This window comes from Cavia porcellus, unplaced genomic scaffold (genome assembly GCF_034190915.1).
Source record: "Cavia porcellus strain 051 isolate PalLab524CR breed Dunkin Hartley unplaced genomic scaffold, mCavPor4.1 scaffold_24, whole genome shotgun sequence".
NCBI lineage: Eukaryota > Metazoa > Chordata > Mammalia > Rodentia > Caviidae > Cavia > Cavia porcellus.
In genome coordinates, this window is record NW_026947507.1 from 13,561,227 (window position 1) to 13,573,443 (window position 12,217).

Sequence of the window (12,217 nt, forward strand, 5' to 3'; positions counted from 1 at the left end):
TTACTTTAAGAATCTGACTTAATACTTCTTTGAATTCTATGTGACCCTGGATAAGTTATCTGTGGGCACCCTCAGATAGAAAGCATTTAGGAATGACCAATATAATCTCAAGGACATATTTAGTTCTCAGAGTGTCATGCATTATTACATGCTATTAATTTTCCATGTATTTGCTCATTTATTCCACATAAAAACTGTGAATTATATATTCATTGGATAGTATTTTATCCACATGCTACAGATAAGGAAACAGAGGATAGACTACTGATATAATCTGCCAATGCAACATGAACAGTAAGTATGTGCTACATACAACTGATTTAAAAGCCTCACAATACAATGCTCTGCTGCTCCATGGGGGCATTTTCTGAACTTACAGCCAAAGCCAATATTACAAAAGTGAAGAAACCATCTGACATTATGGCCATCTTCAATGAGTTAGTCCTCTGGGTTTGTTCACACTCTAGATACACAGACTTTTAAACTATCAAGATATATCCACTGTTTACATTATAAACAACAGTTACTAAATGCAGAAACGTATGTCAAAATATTTCTCTCAATTATTTGAAAATCAAATGAAATGAAAATTCAAATGAGTTCACTAGGTTAACAGGAAACTCCATTACAGTTACAAGCACTGGCATCTAACCTGAAAGGGATGATTTATCTTAGACACTTGATGGAATCATATAAGCTGTATTGGTGCACCACAACTGCCCTGCAGGCCATGTCCCTCCTCCCAGGCTCCTAACTGTGCCTATGGTTACAGAACCAACTGGAACACAGAGATCTCACTGTGCCTCCTGGGAATATCAGCAAGACTGTATATCCCCATATTCACGTATTTATATTCCTATTATGCACCTATTGCACACCAGACACTTTACCAGACACTGGAAAGGCAGGACAAGGAAGACATGAGCCATGTTCACAAACCCCTTCCAGACTTGAAGAGTAGCACAAGAAACAACAACAGAACATCAATGATCCCAGAATTTTCAAGGGGGAGCCCTGTCTGTCTGTTCCTCCTGCTTACAAAGATGCCAGTCATGTTGGATTTAGGTTTCATCCTACTCCAGAATGACTGCAATGTAGTGCGGTGACATCTGCAAAGACTTCACTTCCAATAAGATCAGATACAGAGTTATCAGGGTTTAGAATTGGGGGGGGGGCTCACACCTACACATAACAGTGGGTAACTACACAGACATAGGAGAGAGGTTCAGACGCTGGGCAAATAAAACTTTTTTATAAAGGACAAATATCTTATGCACCTCAATCTCTGTGGGGACCTTAATTTTATCTCATAATGAAATGATTTCAAAGCAAAGTGTGGATATGCCAAAAGCAATAAAGAGCCTATTAGCTCTTTTAGGGGGACTAACCAGACAGGAATTTGCAGTAGGGGTGAAGAGGGAGTGTTAACTGCAAAGCTAGCTGGCTTCTCCCTCTGAAAATATGGCCATCCAAAGGATAAGGCTGGGCATATACGACCTGCTACCCTTAATGCCCACAGGCACCTGCCAAATATCTCTCTTTTATCTTCAAAAAGAGAAAACTTGGCCTGAAGGTGCCATCACGGATTAAAGTAGAAAGATAAATGGATATTTTAACTGTGAGTATGAGTTACCTAAGCCATAATTTTTCTACCAAGTAGATGTATGACAGATGTTTGAAAAATACATTATTTACATAGCTGGCCTCATCTTTTGTGCAGCTACTTGCAAAGCTGGATCTCTTTTCAAACCAGTCTACAGATCCCAAAAGCACATTATTGTTATCAACAAAGCAAGTTTCTAAATCCATGCGAACAGTAATAAAACAAACCCAAAGCTAAACTGTCCTTTGCCCTTACGAACAGGACACCTGTCTCCAAGCAATTCTATCCTTCATTTTCCAGGTTTTTGAAAACCTGAAAGAGGACTCAAAGTCAATGGAATGCAACTGACCCTCCATCTGCTGGAAATAAAAATAACTTAAGTCATCTGTTCCCTCAAAGAAGCAGAACATAAAGTACAAAAAGCTAATCTATTCTCATGTTCTCAACAGACACTGCTGCATGGATGACCTCCAACCTGTCCCTATAACCTTTTCTATTCATTTGTGGCTAAAAGACCTCCCTACTTAGACAGCTCATCTGTTACTCCAAAGTACAAATCATCTGCTCCACTTTCCCCACTGTCCTGCTAGTGCATTCTTCCTGTCCTATTACTGCATTCTTCCAACAACAAACATCACGATTCATCTTTTCTTTTCTTTCACCTCTTAAGTTCAACAGCTACAAAGCATGGCCGATTCCTTTGTTCTCCCAGGTCCTCGTTTCCACCTGTCCTTCCTGAGCCTACAGGTATCTGACTACTTGGTTCCAATCAGGTTCATGAGTTTATTTTAGGTGAGACCTAGTAGAATATTTTTAACTGAAACTGTTACATGTTCATTTTAATATGCATTGGAAATCGATGTAATTATCAAATAAAACCTGTAATTTCAAAGAAAGGGAACTTTTGTAAATTAATTGAAGTTTAAAAGTCAAAATTTAAAGAAAAATTTTAAATAAATGAAGCTATGAGTCTGCGATGACTTGAATGTAGTTTGTTCCCCAAAAGTTTATGGACCACAAGGTTGGTACCCAATGTGTGTAATAATACTGAGAGGTGGAAGATCGTTAGGCCATGAGGGTGGAGCCTTTGGTCAAGGAGGGATCAATGCTCATTCTGTGGGAATGGGTTAGAACTCATTGAGGCGGTTATTTCAAATGGGTTGCAATAAAGCAAAAACACTCCATGTATTCATTCCCTTTTGCACACAGCCAGCTCCCTTCAGCCATTCTGTAATGCAATGAGAGGTGGCAGGGAAGGTGGCTGGCACCAGGACACTAGCACCATGCTGTTCAGACCTTTTAGAATTGTGAACCTAATAAATCTCTACAAGTTACTCTTGGGTAACTCTACAAGTTAGTCTTGGGTATTTTATTACAGTAACACAAAACAGACTAAGGCAAGGTGGTATACTGGCATGATTTTTAAAAAATATCTTGAGGTATGTGCTAATTCCTGGTTCTTTGGTAGCTCCTCATCATCCCTTATCACCACATGAGCTTCCCAGTTGTCTCCCAGAAGGCCTTACAGGTTCTAAATGGTCACGACACCCATTTCTCCTGCAAGCCACTTCCAGGTACACCTTCCTAACATGCTCCTCTCATTCTTTCTCTCCCAGAATCACACATCTTTACGTGCCATGTGAACGTCATACTCACCCTCATACTCACCCAAGTTTCAAAACTCTATGTGCCCCAGCTCCACACTATTTTTATTTACATCCCAAAGTTACAGTGTGGCAAATTTCACATTCCCATTTTTGTTTCCAGTTTCGTACTTTGGTTCATACTTCTTCTACAAACCTTCTCCTTCTCCATCTCTTCAAATCCCACCCACTCCTTCCAGACCCTATCGAGTCCTCCCTCTAGGCAGCCTTTTCCAAGGGAAATCCTTCCTTTCTTTGAATCTGGTTCAGTTACACCAGTCCTATCAACCATCCTACTTGACTCTTGATTATATCCTATTATTTACTGCTTTCCAATGACGAATTCATGGACAGCTGGCCCCGTATAACAATCATAGCAGGAGACCCCACGTGGATAAGATCTTAGGATATAGATTTATAACTTCTACAGTTATAAAAAGATGACTCACATTAAGGCTTCAAGACATCTGTTCATTCAACTTTTTAGAAGTCATGTTTTTGTCATTCAATCAGTAAGCATTTACTGAAGCCAGGTAGACGTCAAGCTCTGTGGTCCTTGGTAAACAAAGACATGAATAATACCAGTTATGGCATTAGAGAAACAGGCCATCTAGGACAGGAGACACACAGGTAAATTGGCGGCAAAAATGCAACAGGACTGTGCCACTCTAATCCAAGTACAGAATAAAGTTATGGGAGTGATTCACTCCAAAAAGATCCAGAGAAGAATAAAAGTTGGAGCAGACCTGGTTCTGCAAGATTAAATGTGATTCTACCTGACCTAGAGAGTTAGAGAGTGCATTCTGAGCATTGTCCCACCAGGACAGCAAGATGTAACTGAAGCTCTGAGATCCTGGAGCACAGGACAATAGGGTGAGGAGCAAAAGAATGGGTGGAAACAGTGGGGAATCCATGAAGACTTTACGGTCTACACTGCATTCCTGCGCATCATGGACGTGGAAAGGAAAGCAACATGGCCCGTTTTGCTTTACAGTTAAAAGTTACAAAAGCTCGGGGGGGAAACATGGACAGTGGATTAGACTGAAGAAGTGGTCAGTTTGGAAGATGGTGCAACACAACCGAAGATTTAAATAGCAGGGATGCAAAGGAAAAGGCAAATTTTAGAAATACTTAGGTAGTAGAAATCAATAGGATTTTTTGGCCAACTGACTGTAAATTCTAATGTTGAGTAGTCCAGAAATTTATTACTTAAGGAAAAGTTTATTAACTACTTTAAAAATTACCCATGTCATTTCATTCTTGTGTTACTACAGGTTAAGTCAATTTAGAGTTGATTATAGTCTGATACTCTCAGAAACTACAAGAATCTAGGTTAGGCATTGCATCATTTCTATGTTAAGAGCTACAAACGCTTGACATAAACTTAGGAGACATTGTATTAGCCCATTAGCAAGGATCTAACCAGATTTTGCTCCCTGTTACATCTGAATTCAGCATAAGATAGCTTGTACCAAAGAATGTACTACTATCTGAATTATCTGAAGTTTCTGGGGCACAGGGAATTTACCAAGGCTGAAATTGCTCTAGAGGAGTAAAAACTGTAACCTTTTTATACATTACACTCCTGTTCTTTTTTTCAAATGAAACCACTCACAAAAGTATAAAAGGTATTGAAATACCAAGAGAGGTGATCTTCTGTAAGCACGATTACGTTCTTTTGGGAAATAAAGTCATTTATCACTAAGTATAATACTCCTCACTTACAGCCTGATGAAACCAGTCAACATAAGTAGTTTAAATTAAAACACAGTTGGAGCAGGTAGCCTGAAAATGGATCTCCGCAAAATGGAGAAAAGGTGACAGGATGCTGTTTTATTAAAATTTTCATATGACAGTAATATGCTAGGTATTAGCCTATCATCTTCCTTCCATTACTCTGGTCACCAGGGCAATTCCGAAGGGGTACACATGTAATGCAAGGTTTGAAGGTAACAGAAAAGAGGACCCCGCTGCAACATAAGCATGATTCCCACATACAGAAGCACCTGACTCCATTAAATAGGAATGGGCAAAGGGTTTTTGTTCATGCACAGAGGTCTTGCTCATCCTCATCACACAGCCACAGCAGAGCCCAATTCTGTGATGGAAACGTAGGACCACAGGACTCATTACAGATGGAGGGAGGTCATATTACTCTCCAGGGACACAGCTGGTTTGTGGCAGGCCCAAATTAGAACCTCAAGTGTCCATCCTCCACTCCCAGAAAACTCTCTAGTCTCTTAAAATAACAGAACATGAGGAACTGGAACACACAGTCAACTGTGCTCCAGAATTAGTTTCTATAAAATGAAAACTAATAAATGAATCAACTAATGTGCTGGTCATTCCTCTTCACTGATTACATTCATTAACCAACAGACAAAACAGATCCAAATTTCCTTAAGATGTCAGGTTAGGACTTTTATCTTTCTCTTCACATCCCTTAAGCCTTGATATTCTAAATGTCTGCTTTATTCCTCAAAGACAGTATTTAAAATGACAAGTATCAAAATAAAATGTGCCATGACTGTTTTCTCATTCACAAGCCTTTTATGAACACTCTCTTCAGGACAAAATTACTTTGCTATGTTGATCAATAAAAAATGTCCCTAAAACACTGGTGGAATTACTTATAGAATGGAAAGAGGCACTCATCCCCAGTGCTCCTGGAGGGTAGAGCAAAAAAGAAGTTAAAAATTAGCAGCATCATGGGGATGAAGTCACAGTTCATAGCTATAACAAAAAAGGTTCTAACAGCTTCATCCACAGAAGGTCTGTGGCTTTGAAAATCACTTCACAGTGGTGCATGAGCATGTTTGCTGGTACATGAGCATGTTTGCATATATCAAGTATGCAGCATGATACAGATTTCCCATTCATGAGTTTTTACTTTCATCTCTAGTTCCTATCACAATTTATAGTTTTAAAAAATGTGGAAGAGTGATTCTCCATCCACTTGATTAAATCATTTTTCTTCTTCAGATAATGTCACGTTCATTTTATTGTTCATCTAAATTTGAACAGAAGGCAAGATTTGCCATCTTCTGCCCAGAAACTACCAATGGGAAATTAATATGCAAGAGGAACAATGAACTCATGTCCTGGCCTGTGAACTTCCCTGGTTGCTAGGAGGCTTGTGAATGCTTAGGATTACTTTAGATGTGTTAGCACGGATTGGGATCTTAAAACCATCACAGAACACATGGTCTTTGTGACTGAGAGGGTCACAGTTTTCCATCTAGCTGTCCCTTTCCAGACCTCGTCAGCTTTATGTGTGCCTGATCTAACCTCTTGATCTTAAGCATAGCTTATCCCAAAGGGATACCAAAAACTAAGGCTAAATGTCAGGCCTACTCTATAAATCACATTTTATACAGATAATTACTTATTTCCAGTTAGAAATGGTGCTGTCTCATTAGAAAACTATCACAGAACTTTATAATTCTGTTTACAGCTTCAACCATGTGTTAGATAGGGATGCCAGACCAAAAGGACTGCTATAAATGCCTATTTCTAAAAATTTCCCAAGAGTCCTCATTTCCCAAATTTAAAATAAAAATTATTTCCCTTAGTTTTCAGCAATATTTGCTTCAATTATCTTATCTCGTATATCTTTGAGAAGGCTTACCTTGTCTTTTGAACCCAACTAGTTTACCCAAATAAAGAACTCTGTTTACTAAAAATGAAGATAATACCTACAATTGGTAAGCTAAATGCCTGGATAAACAACAGAAAAGCTGTTTCACACACTCTAACGGTTTCTACTTCGTTTTCTATTTCATTTTATGTCACAAAGTCTCTATACCCAGAGCAACAAACTGATACAAGAGGACTGCCTCCCCATTTCCTAAGGGGAAGAGAAGTTCTTATAGATGAGCTCCAACTGTTGCAAAGTAGCATCTATTTCTATCAATGGTCACGTTAAAAGAAGCCATATTTGGAAAAGAAATATATACCCACCCGTACTCATCCCCTCAAAAAAGTTGCATCTAAGAAGACTCTACCTACTCTCAATATTCACTGTAGGTGTTTGTCTTAGTATTTATTATTGTCTTTCAATTAGTACTGAAACCCACTTTCTATACCATGTATTAGCTGACATTTAAAATAAGAATAAATCATAGCCCTCCCTCGCTAGGCAAAAACTGTACTGCATCCAACTCTATACTGAAAGTCTAGCAAGGTACCCCATAAAATGCTGAATGAATGTCACAGGTCTTCTTGTGGTCTTCCATGCTCAGCAGTAACCTAACATTGAGTCTGGACAGGAAATCACTCACCTGAGACAGGTTACCCTTTATTATTAGTACAAGATCATCTTACCACCTGCAGGTCAAGAGATTAAATAAGAGAATCACATAAAATCACAAGTTCTTTTTTAATGCCCTCAGAAATGTATTTCAGTATTGGCAATAGCAAAGGAGTTCCTTTACAAAAACAGAAAATGTGATCATAACAAAGCAAGGGTGAGACAGACACAAAAAGACTCCATGGAAATGTGCCTCAAATTATTAGTCTCGCAGGTTTGCTCAAGAAATTATGCTCACATCCCCTCTTAGAGCTTAGAGTCAGTACTGGCTCCTTAAGAAGGGCAGAAAAGAGAGGGGCTGCCAAGTGTGGAATGAAGACACTCAAACCCCAGTATCTGTAACCCAGGATTATCTCAACGTTCAGTATAGGCATGGATTTGTGTACATTTATGTTTTGAGGTTAGATCTGGACCTAGGTGCATATCCAGATTTACTGCCACAAGTCTGTAGAATACAGCAACCACATCAGTGATTTAAATAACTGAAGTATAATCTGTAGTTGTCACTTCCTTTACAGCTTTGACTTTTCATGAAACAGAAAAATCAAGGGAGCCTTACTGCCAAAATAGTACATCCTTGTGCTACCTGATTTTTGCAATAAAAGGATAGCTATTTTATTTAGATTTTATATGAATGGAAATGTGGTCAGAAGACATTTTTAAAGCCTGAGATAGTGACCCCAGTTAAAAAGGACTTGCTGTTTTAGTTGAAAGACAGTAAAGCTCAACTATGAGTATCAACCACAAGCTTAAAACAATCTTTCCAGCTAAAACTGGGCTTAGAATGATTTAGTATAGCATGTGGTTTAAAATAAAATCTCAGTTCTTCAATTACACTGCAGTTAGAAGCAAACTAATTCTTTTCAAAATGAAAACTAAATAAAAATGGCTATCTTTCACATCATTATTTATCAGTGATTAACAAGAAGTAAGGAGAAACCATCTAAAGGCTTTCAGCATGTCAAGTATATTATCCCTGAGTCCTCAAATCACAAACCAAAGACATCTCATTCTATTTTCAAAGAGAAAACGGACTCATTCATAAATGTTGCATTTTAAGATACAACCCATTTTGGAGCCTGCACTTCTATTTATCGTTTTGTTTGTCCTTCCTGTCTGACATGCAAACACACGATTCAGCCTCCATTCTTTCCATGCAACCTAATTCAAAGCAACATATGTTAAATCCACGCAGAATCATGTGAGTGTTCAACTCGCATACACACCATTACCCCCACAGAACGCATTCAATGAGCTCCAACATAGTTCCCTGCGTGCAAACCAGAGGAGCCAGAGATGTATACACACACTGGAACCATCAAGAACGGTTCATGGAACCTGTTCCCTTTGAAGAAAGAGGGACCGCTTAAATATCCAGTAAGGTAACTGACCACAAGGCAAGAGCAAGCGAGCCTGGCACTGCGGGCAGCATTGGACGCAGGCTCCTGCACAAAGCTCAAGGAGGCTGCAGCGCCGGAGCTTGCAGTCATTTATCTCCCTGCAGCCCAAACCCCCGGCTCATCCCCCACCTCCCTGGTTTTACCTAACTAATAGCACTCAAACCCCATATTGAGAGGGCCTGCTGTGGATCTTGCGGAGGTACAAAATGGTGGATGTGAGCTAATTTTTCCCTGCTTTCCCCATAACTTATCGCATCCATCACCGCTGGTTTTCGGCTCAAAGCTCCCCGGTCGAGGCGCACCCGGCCCGGAGTCCAAACGCGGTTACCAACCTGATGTCATGTAGCCCCGCGAAGCCTGGGGCGCGAAGGCCGCGGGGAAGCGCTTATGCAGGCGGTAGTCCTTCTCGCTGCGGGACCTCATGCGGTCCGAGGCCCGGTCTGAGAAATCCGAGCTAGGCCAGGCTCGCCTCAAGGTTGTGCTCCGGGTCTTCTTCATGGTGGGGAGGGCGACTGCTGCCCCGAACCTGGGGCCTCAGCGCCGGGGCGCAGCGCACTGTCTCATCCGTCTACGGCGGGCACGACCCGGTCGGACTCTGCGCACATTTTCCCAGCCCCTCCTCGTCGGCGTCTACACCGCCAGCGGCGGGTCCGGCCCTCCCCACGCGCCCCCACACCCCCACGGCGAAGGCTTCGATTTTACACACGTCCCACAATGCATTACACTTCATTTGCAATCCGCTCGGCTTATAGCTTCCAGATTCCTGGGGGAAGGCACGTTGGGAGGCTCCCGGGCCAGGAGGGGGCGGGCGGGGTGGGGGCGCCGAGACGTGCAGCGTGAAAGCAATGGGAGCGCAGACAATGGCCCGATTCAGCGCAGGAGTGCTTAGCCAACTGTGAGCCACGGCACAAAAGACCCAAACAAATGAGGAAGCCGAGGCCTCCGGGGCTGACCCGGGATCGGGCGCCCGGGAAGCCCGAGGGGCGGCTGCAGCCCGGCGCACCGCGCGGCTCAGCGGGAGGCGCGAGGATGACAGCGTCCGAGTCCCGCTCCCCCGGGCCTTCCGGCCTCGCGCCCCGCAGTCCCCGGCGCGGACTGGCGCGGCCCCCCCTGTAGTCTCCGGGAGGCCGTCTTCATTACACAGGCTCGAGCGGGGGGCGCGAGGGCGCAGGGACCGCGGCGGGCTCTGCAGACAGCAGCTGCGGCAGGGCGGGCTCCTGCGGAATCCAGGAAGAGCCCGAGTCGGCCGGGCGACCGCGGCGCCGCGTCAGCCTCTCTCCTCGCTCCCGGGCTCCAGGCGGCGTGCGTGGTGCGGGTGAGTGGGTGGGTGGGCGTGCGCGCCGACACGCCGTGCCCCCTCCGCGGGCACGCAGCTACACGCCGGCCCAGGCGGCGACCGCAGCCGCGGCTCCGCAGGACGCTGAGCCGGCCCGCCGACCCCGAGCTGGGGCTCCGCGGCTCCGGCGTCACCGAGGGCGGGAGACCAGCAGCCCCGTCTGATGCTAATCACCGAGCTGCGGGCAGTGCAGCGCCGATCCCTGCAGGCTTCTCGTTTTCATGTAAAACACCCGGTGGCGGCGCTGGACCTTGGCCGAGGCCGCGGCTCGAGACCTCGCCCGGCTATTTACATATCCCGAGGATGGTCCCTCCCCCTCGCGGGACAGCGAGCCTCCGTGGGAACGGGAGATGCGCGGAGCCCTGCCTTGCCCACCTGCGCCAACCCCGAGTCAGCCAGAGCCGGAGGGCGGGGGCACCACCGCGGGCTCCCGGGACCGCCGCAAGCGCCGAGCGCCCGCTCCTCGCCGCCAGGAGAACGCAGCGCTCGCGGCCTCGGCGCTTCCCTCCCTGCGGCTCCCGGGTGCGAGCCACTGCCGGCCGCCGGGCGCGTTCCGGGGCTCAGCTGCTGCACAGTGCACGGCTCTGCACAGCTGTTTCTGCTCCGACAACCAATCGCCATAGGACAACAATGCGCGCGGCGCGCCGAGGAGGAGGAGGGGGCGCTGCGCCGCCCAGCCGCGGCCCTCGGCTCCGGACGCCCGGCCACGCTCTGCCGCTGCTGTTGCCCCCAAAACGCTTAACTCGCCCGTTGACGTTTAAAAAAGAAAAAACCTTCGTGCTGTACATGAACAACAAAAATCTGACTGCATTTCACGTTTGAGCATTTTTGTCATCGGTGACAATGCAATTCAATATTACTGTGATGCTACGGTTTGATAGTCACAGGTGCCCAGAGGCGGAGACCAGGATATGAAATCTTTTAAGAGAGACAGCTTCTCTTCAGGCTTATACGGTAGATAAAGAAAAAAAAAATCTGTCAGGTTTTAAATGGTTAAGATTCCAGGACTTGTAGCACAATCTGGTGCTATTCCAAAACTTGAATTCTTGGGGGGCGGGCGCATTTCTTGTAGGATCAGAACCAAGCAGAGAAAGGAGGCGGGGTTAAACCACACAGGCCTTATAGAATCTAGAACTACATGTCCACCATTCAGTATCTCAAGGCTGCCCTCTATAAACAGGGGAATCCATCTCTTGGGATATCAGGGGTAAAAATATATAAAGCACTATGTCTCAGAGGGAACTTACGGTATATTTACAGTAATCAATATTTATTACTAAGTGTAAGCCAATTAGCTAAGTCAGTGACATTTTTTTAAGTTAGGATAGTTTCCCAAATGGCACATTTTGATAGAATGTGCTCTTCAAGACAACTGCTAAGAACATAAAGAATTCAGCTTTAGAAGCTAAGAATCATAATATAACAATTATATTAACGAATGCAGGAGATATTGACATTTGGATATCTCAGTTCAATAATTACTCAGTCGGTCTCAGGAACCAAAAGATGTTACATGAATGGTTGTGATAGTTATGATTTAAATGGTGGTAGCTGTGACAATTGCCATACTTGTTCACAGAGTAAATAGTGATTATCTGGCATAAACCAGCACTGTGATGTGCTGAGCAAAAAACACCACACATGACCCCATACAATGAAAGGTCTAGTAGAAAAGATATAAAGTAAGCAAGTAGGTACACAAATTGTACTAAGTTCTATGAAGGGAAATAACAATGTAAGGGAAATGACAGTTGAGCTGAGACCTATGGTTTCAGGAATTATCGAAGCAAAGAGTGAAGGGAAATGGTTTCTTGGAAAAGGAGAACAGCCTATGCAAATGTCCTGTGGTTGGAAAGAGCCTGAGTTTCTGCTGGAAGAAATGAAAAAGGCCAGTGTGACTGGAATTGGAGTATAATAAGAAAGGTG

General features: G+C 43.9%; 1 protein-coding gene across 9 annotated transcripts in view; it reads right to left on the reverse strand.

The window, feature by feature from the left end:
• The window catches only part of Stox2 (storkhead box 2), a 215,355-nt gene that overhangs the window by 92,802 nt on the left and 110,336 nt on the right, over positions 1-12,217 (reverse strand). For 2 of the 9 annotated variants that reach the window (XM_063234683.1, XM_063234682.1), the window contains one exon: positions 9,288-12,217. This exon is cut by the window's right edge. The exons of 5 other annotated variants lie outside the window; for them this stretch is intronic. In XM_063234683.1, coding sequence (XP_063090753.1) covers positions 9,288-9,453 — 166 coding nt within the window. In that variant the 5' untranslated portion in view covers positions 9,454-12,217. 2 more of the 9 variants (XM_063234684.1, XM_063234685.1) reach the window with 2 other exon arrangements.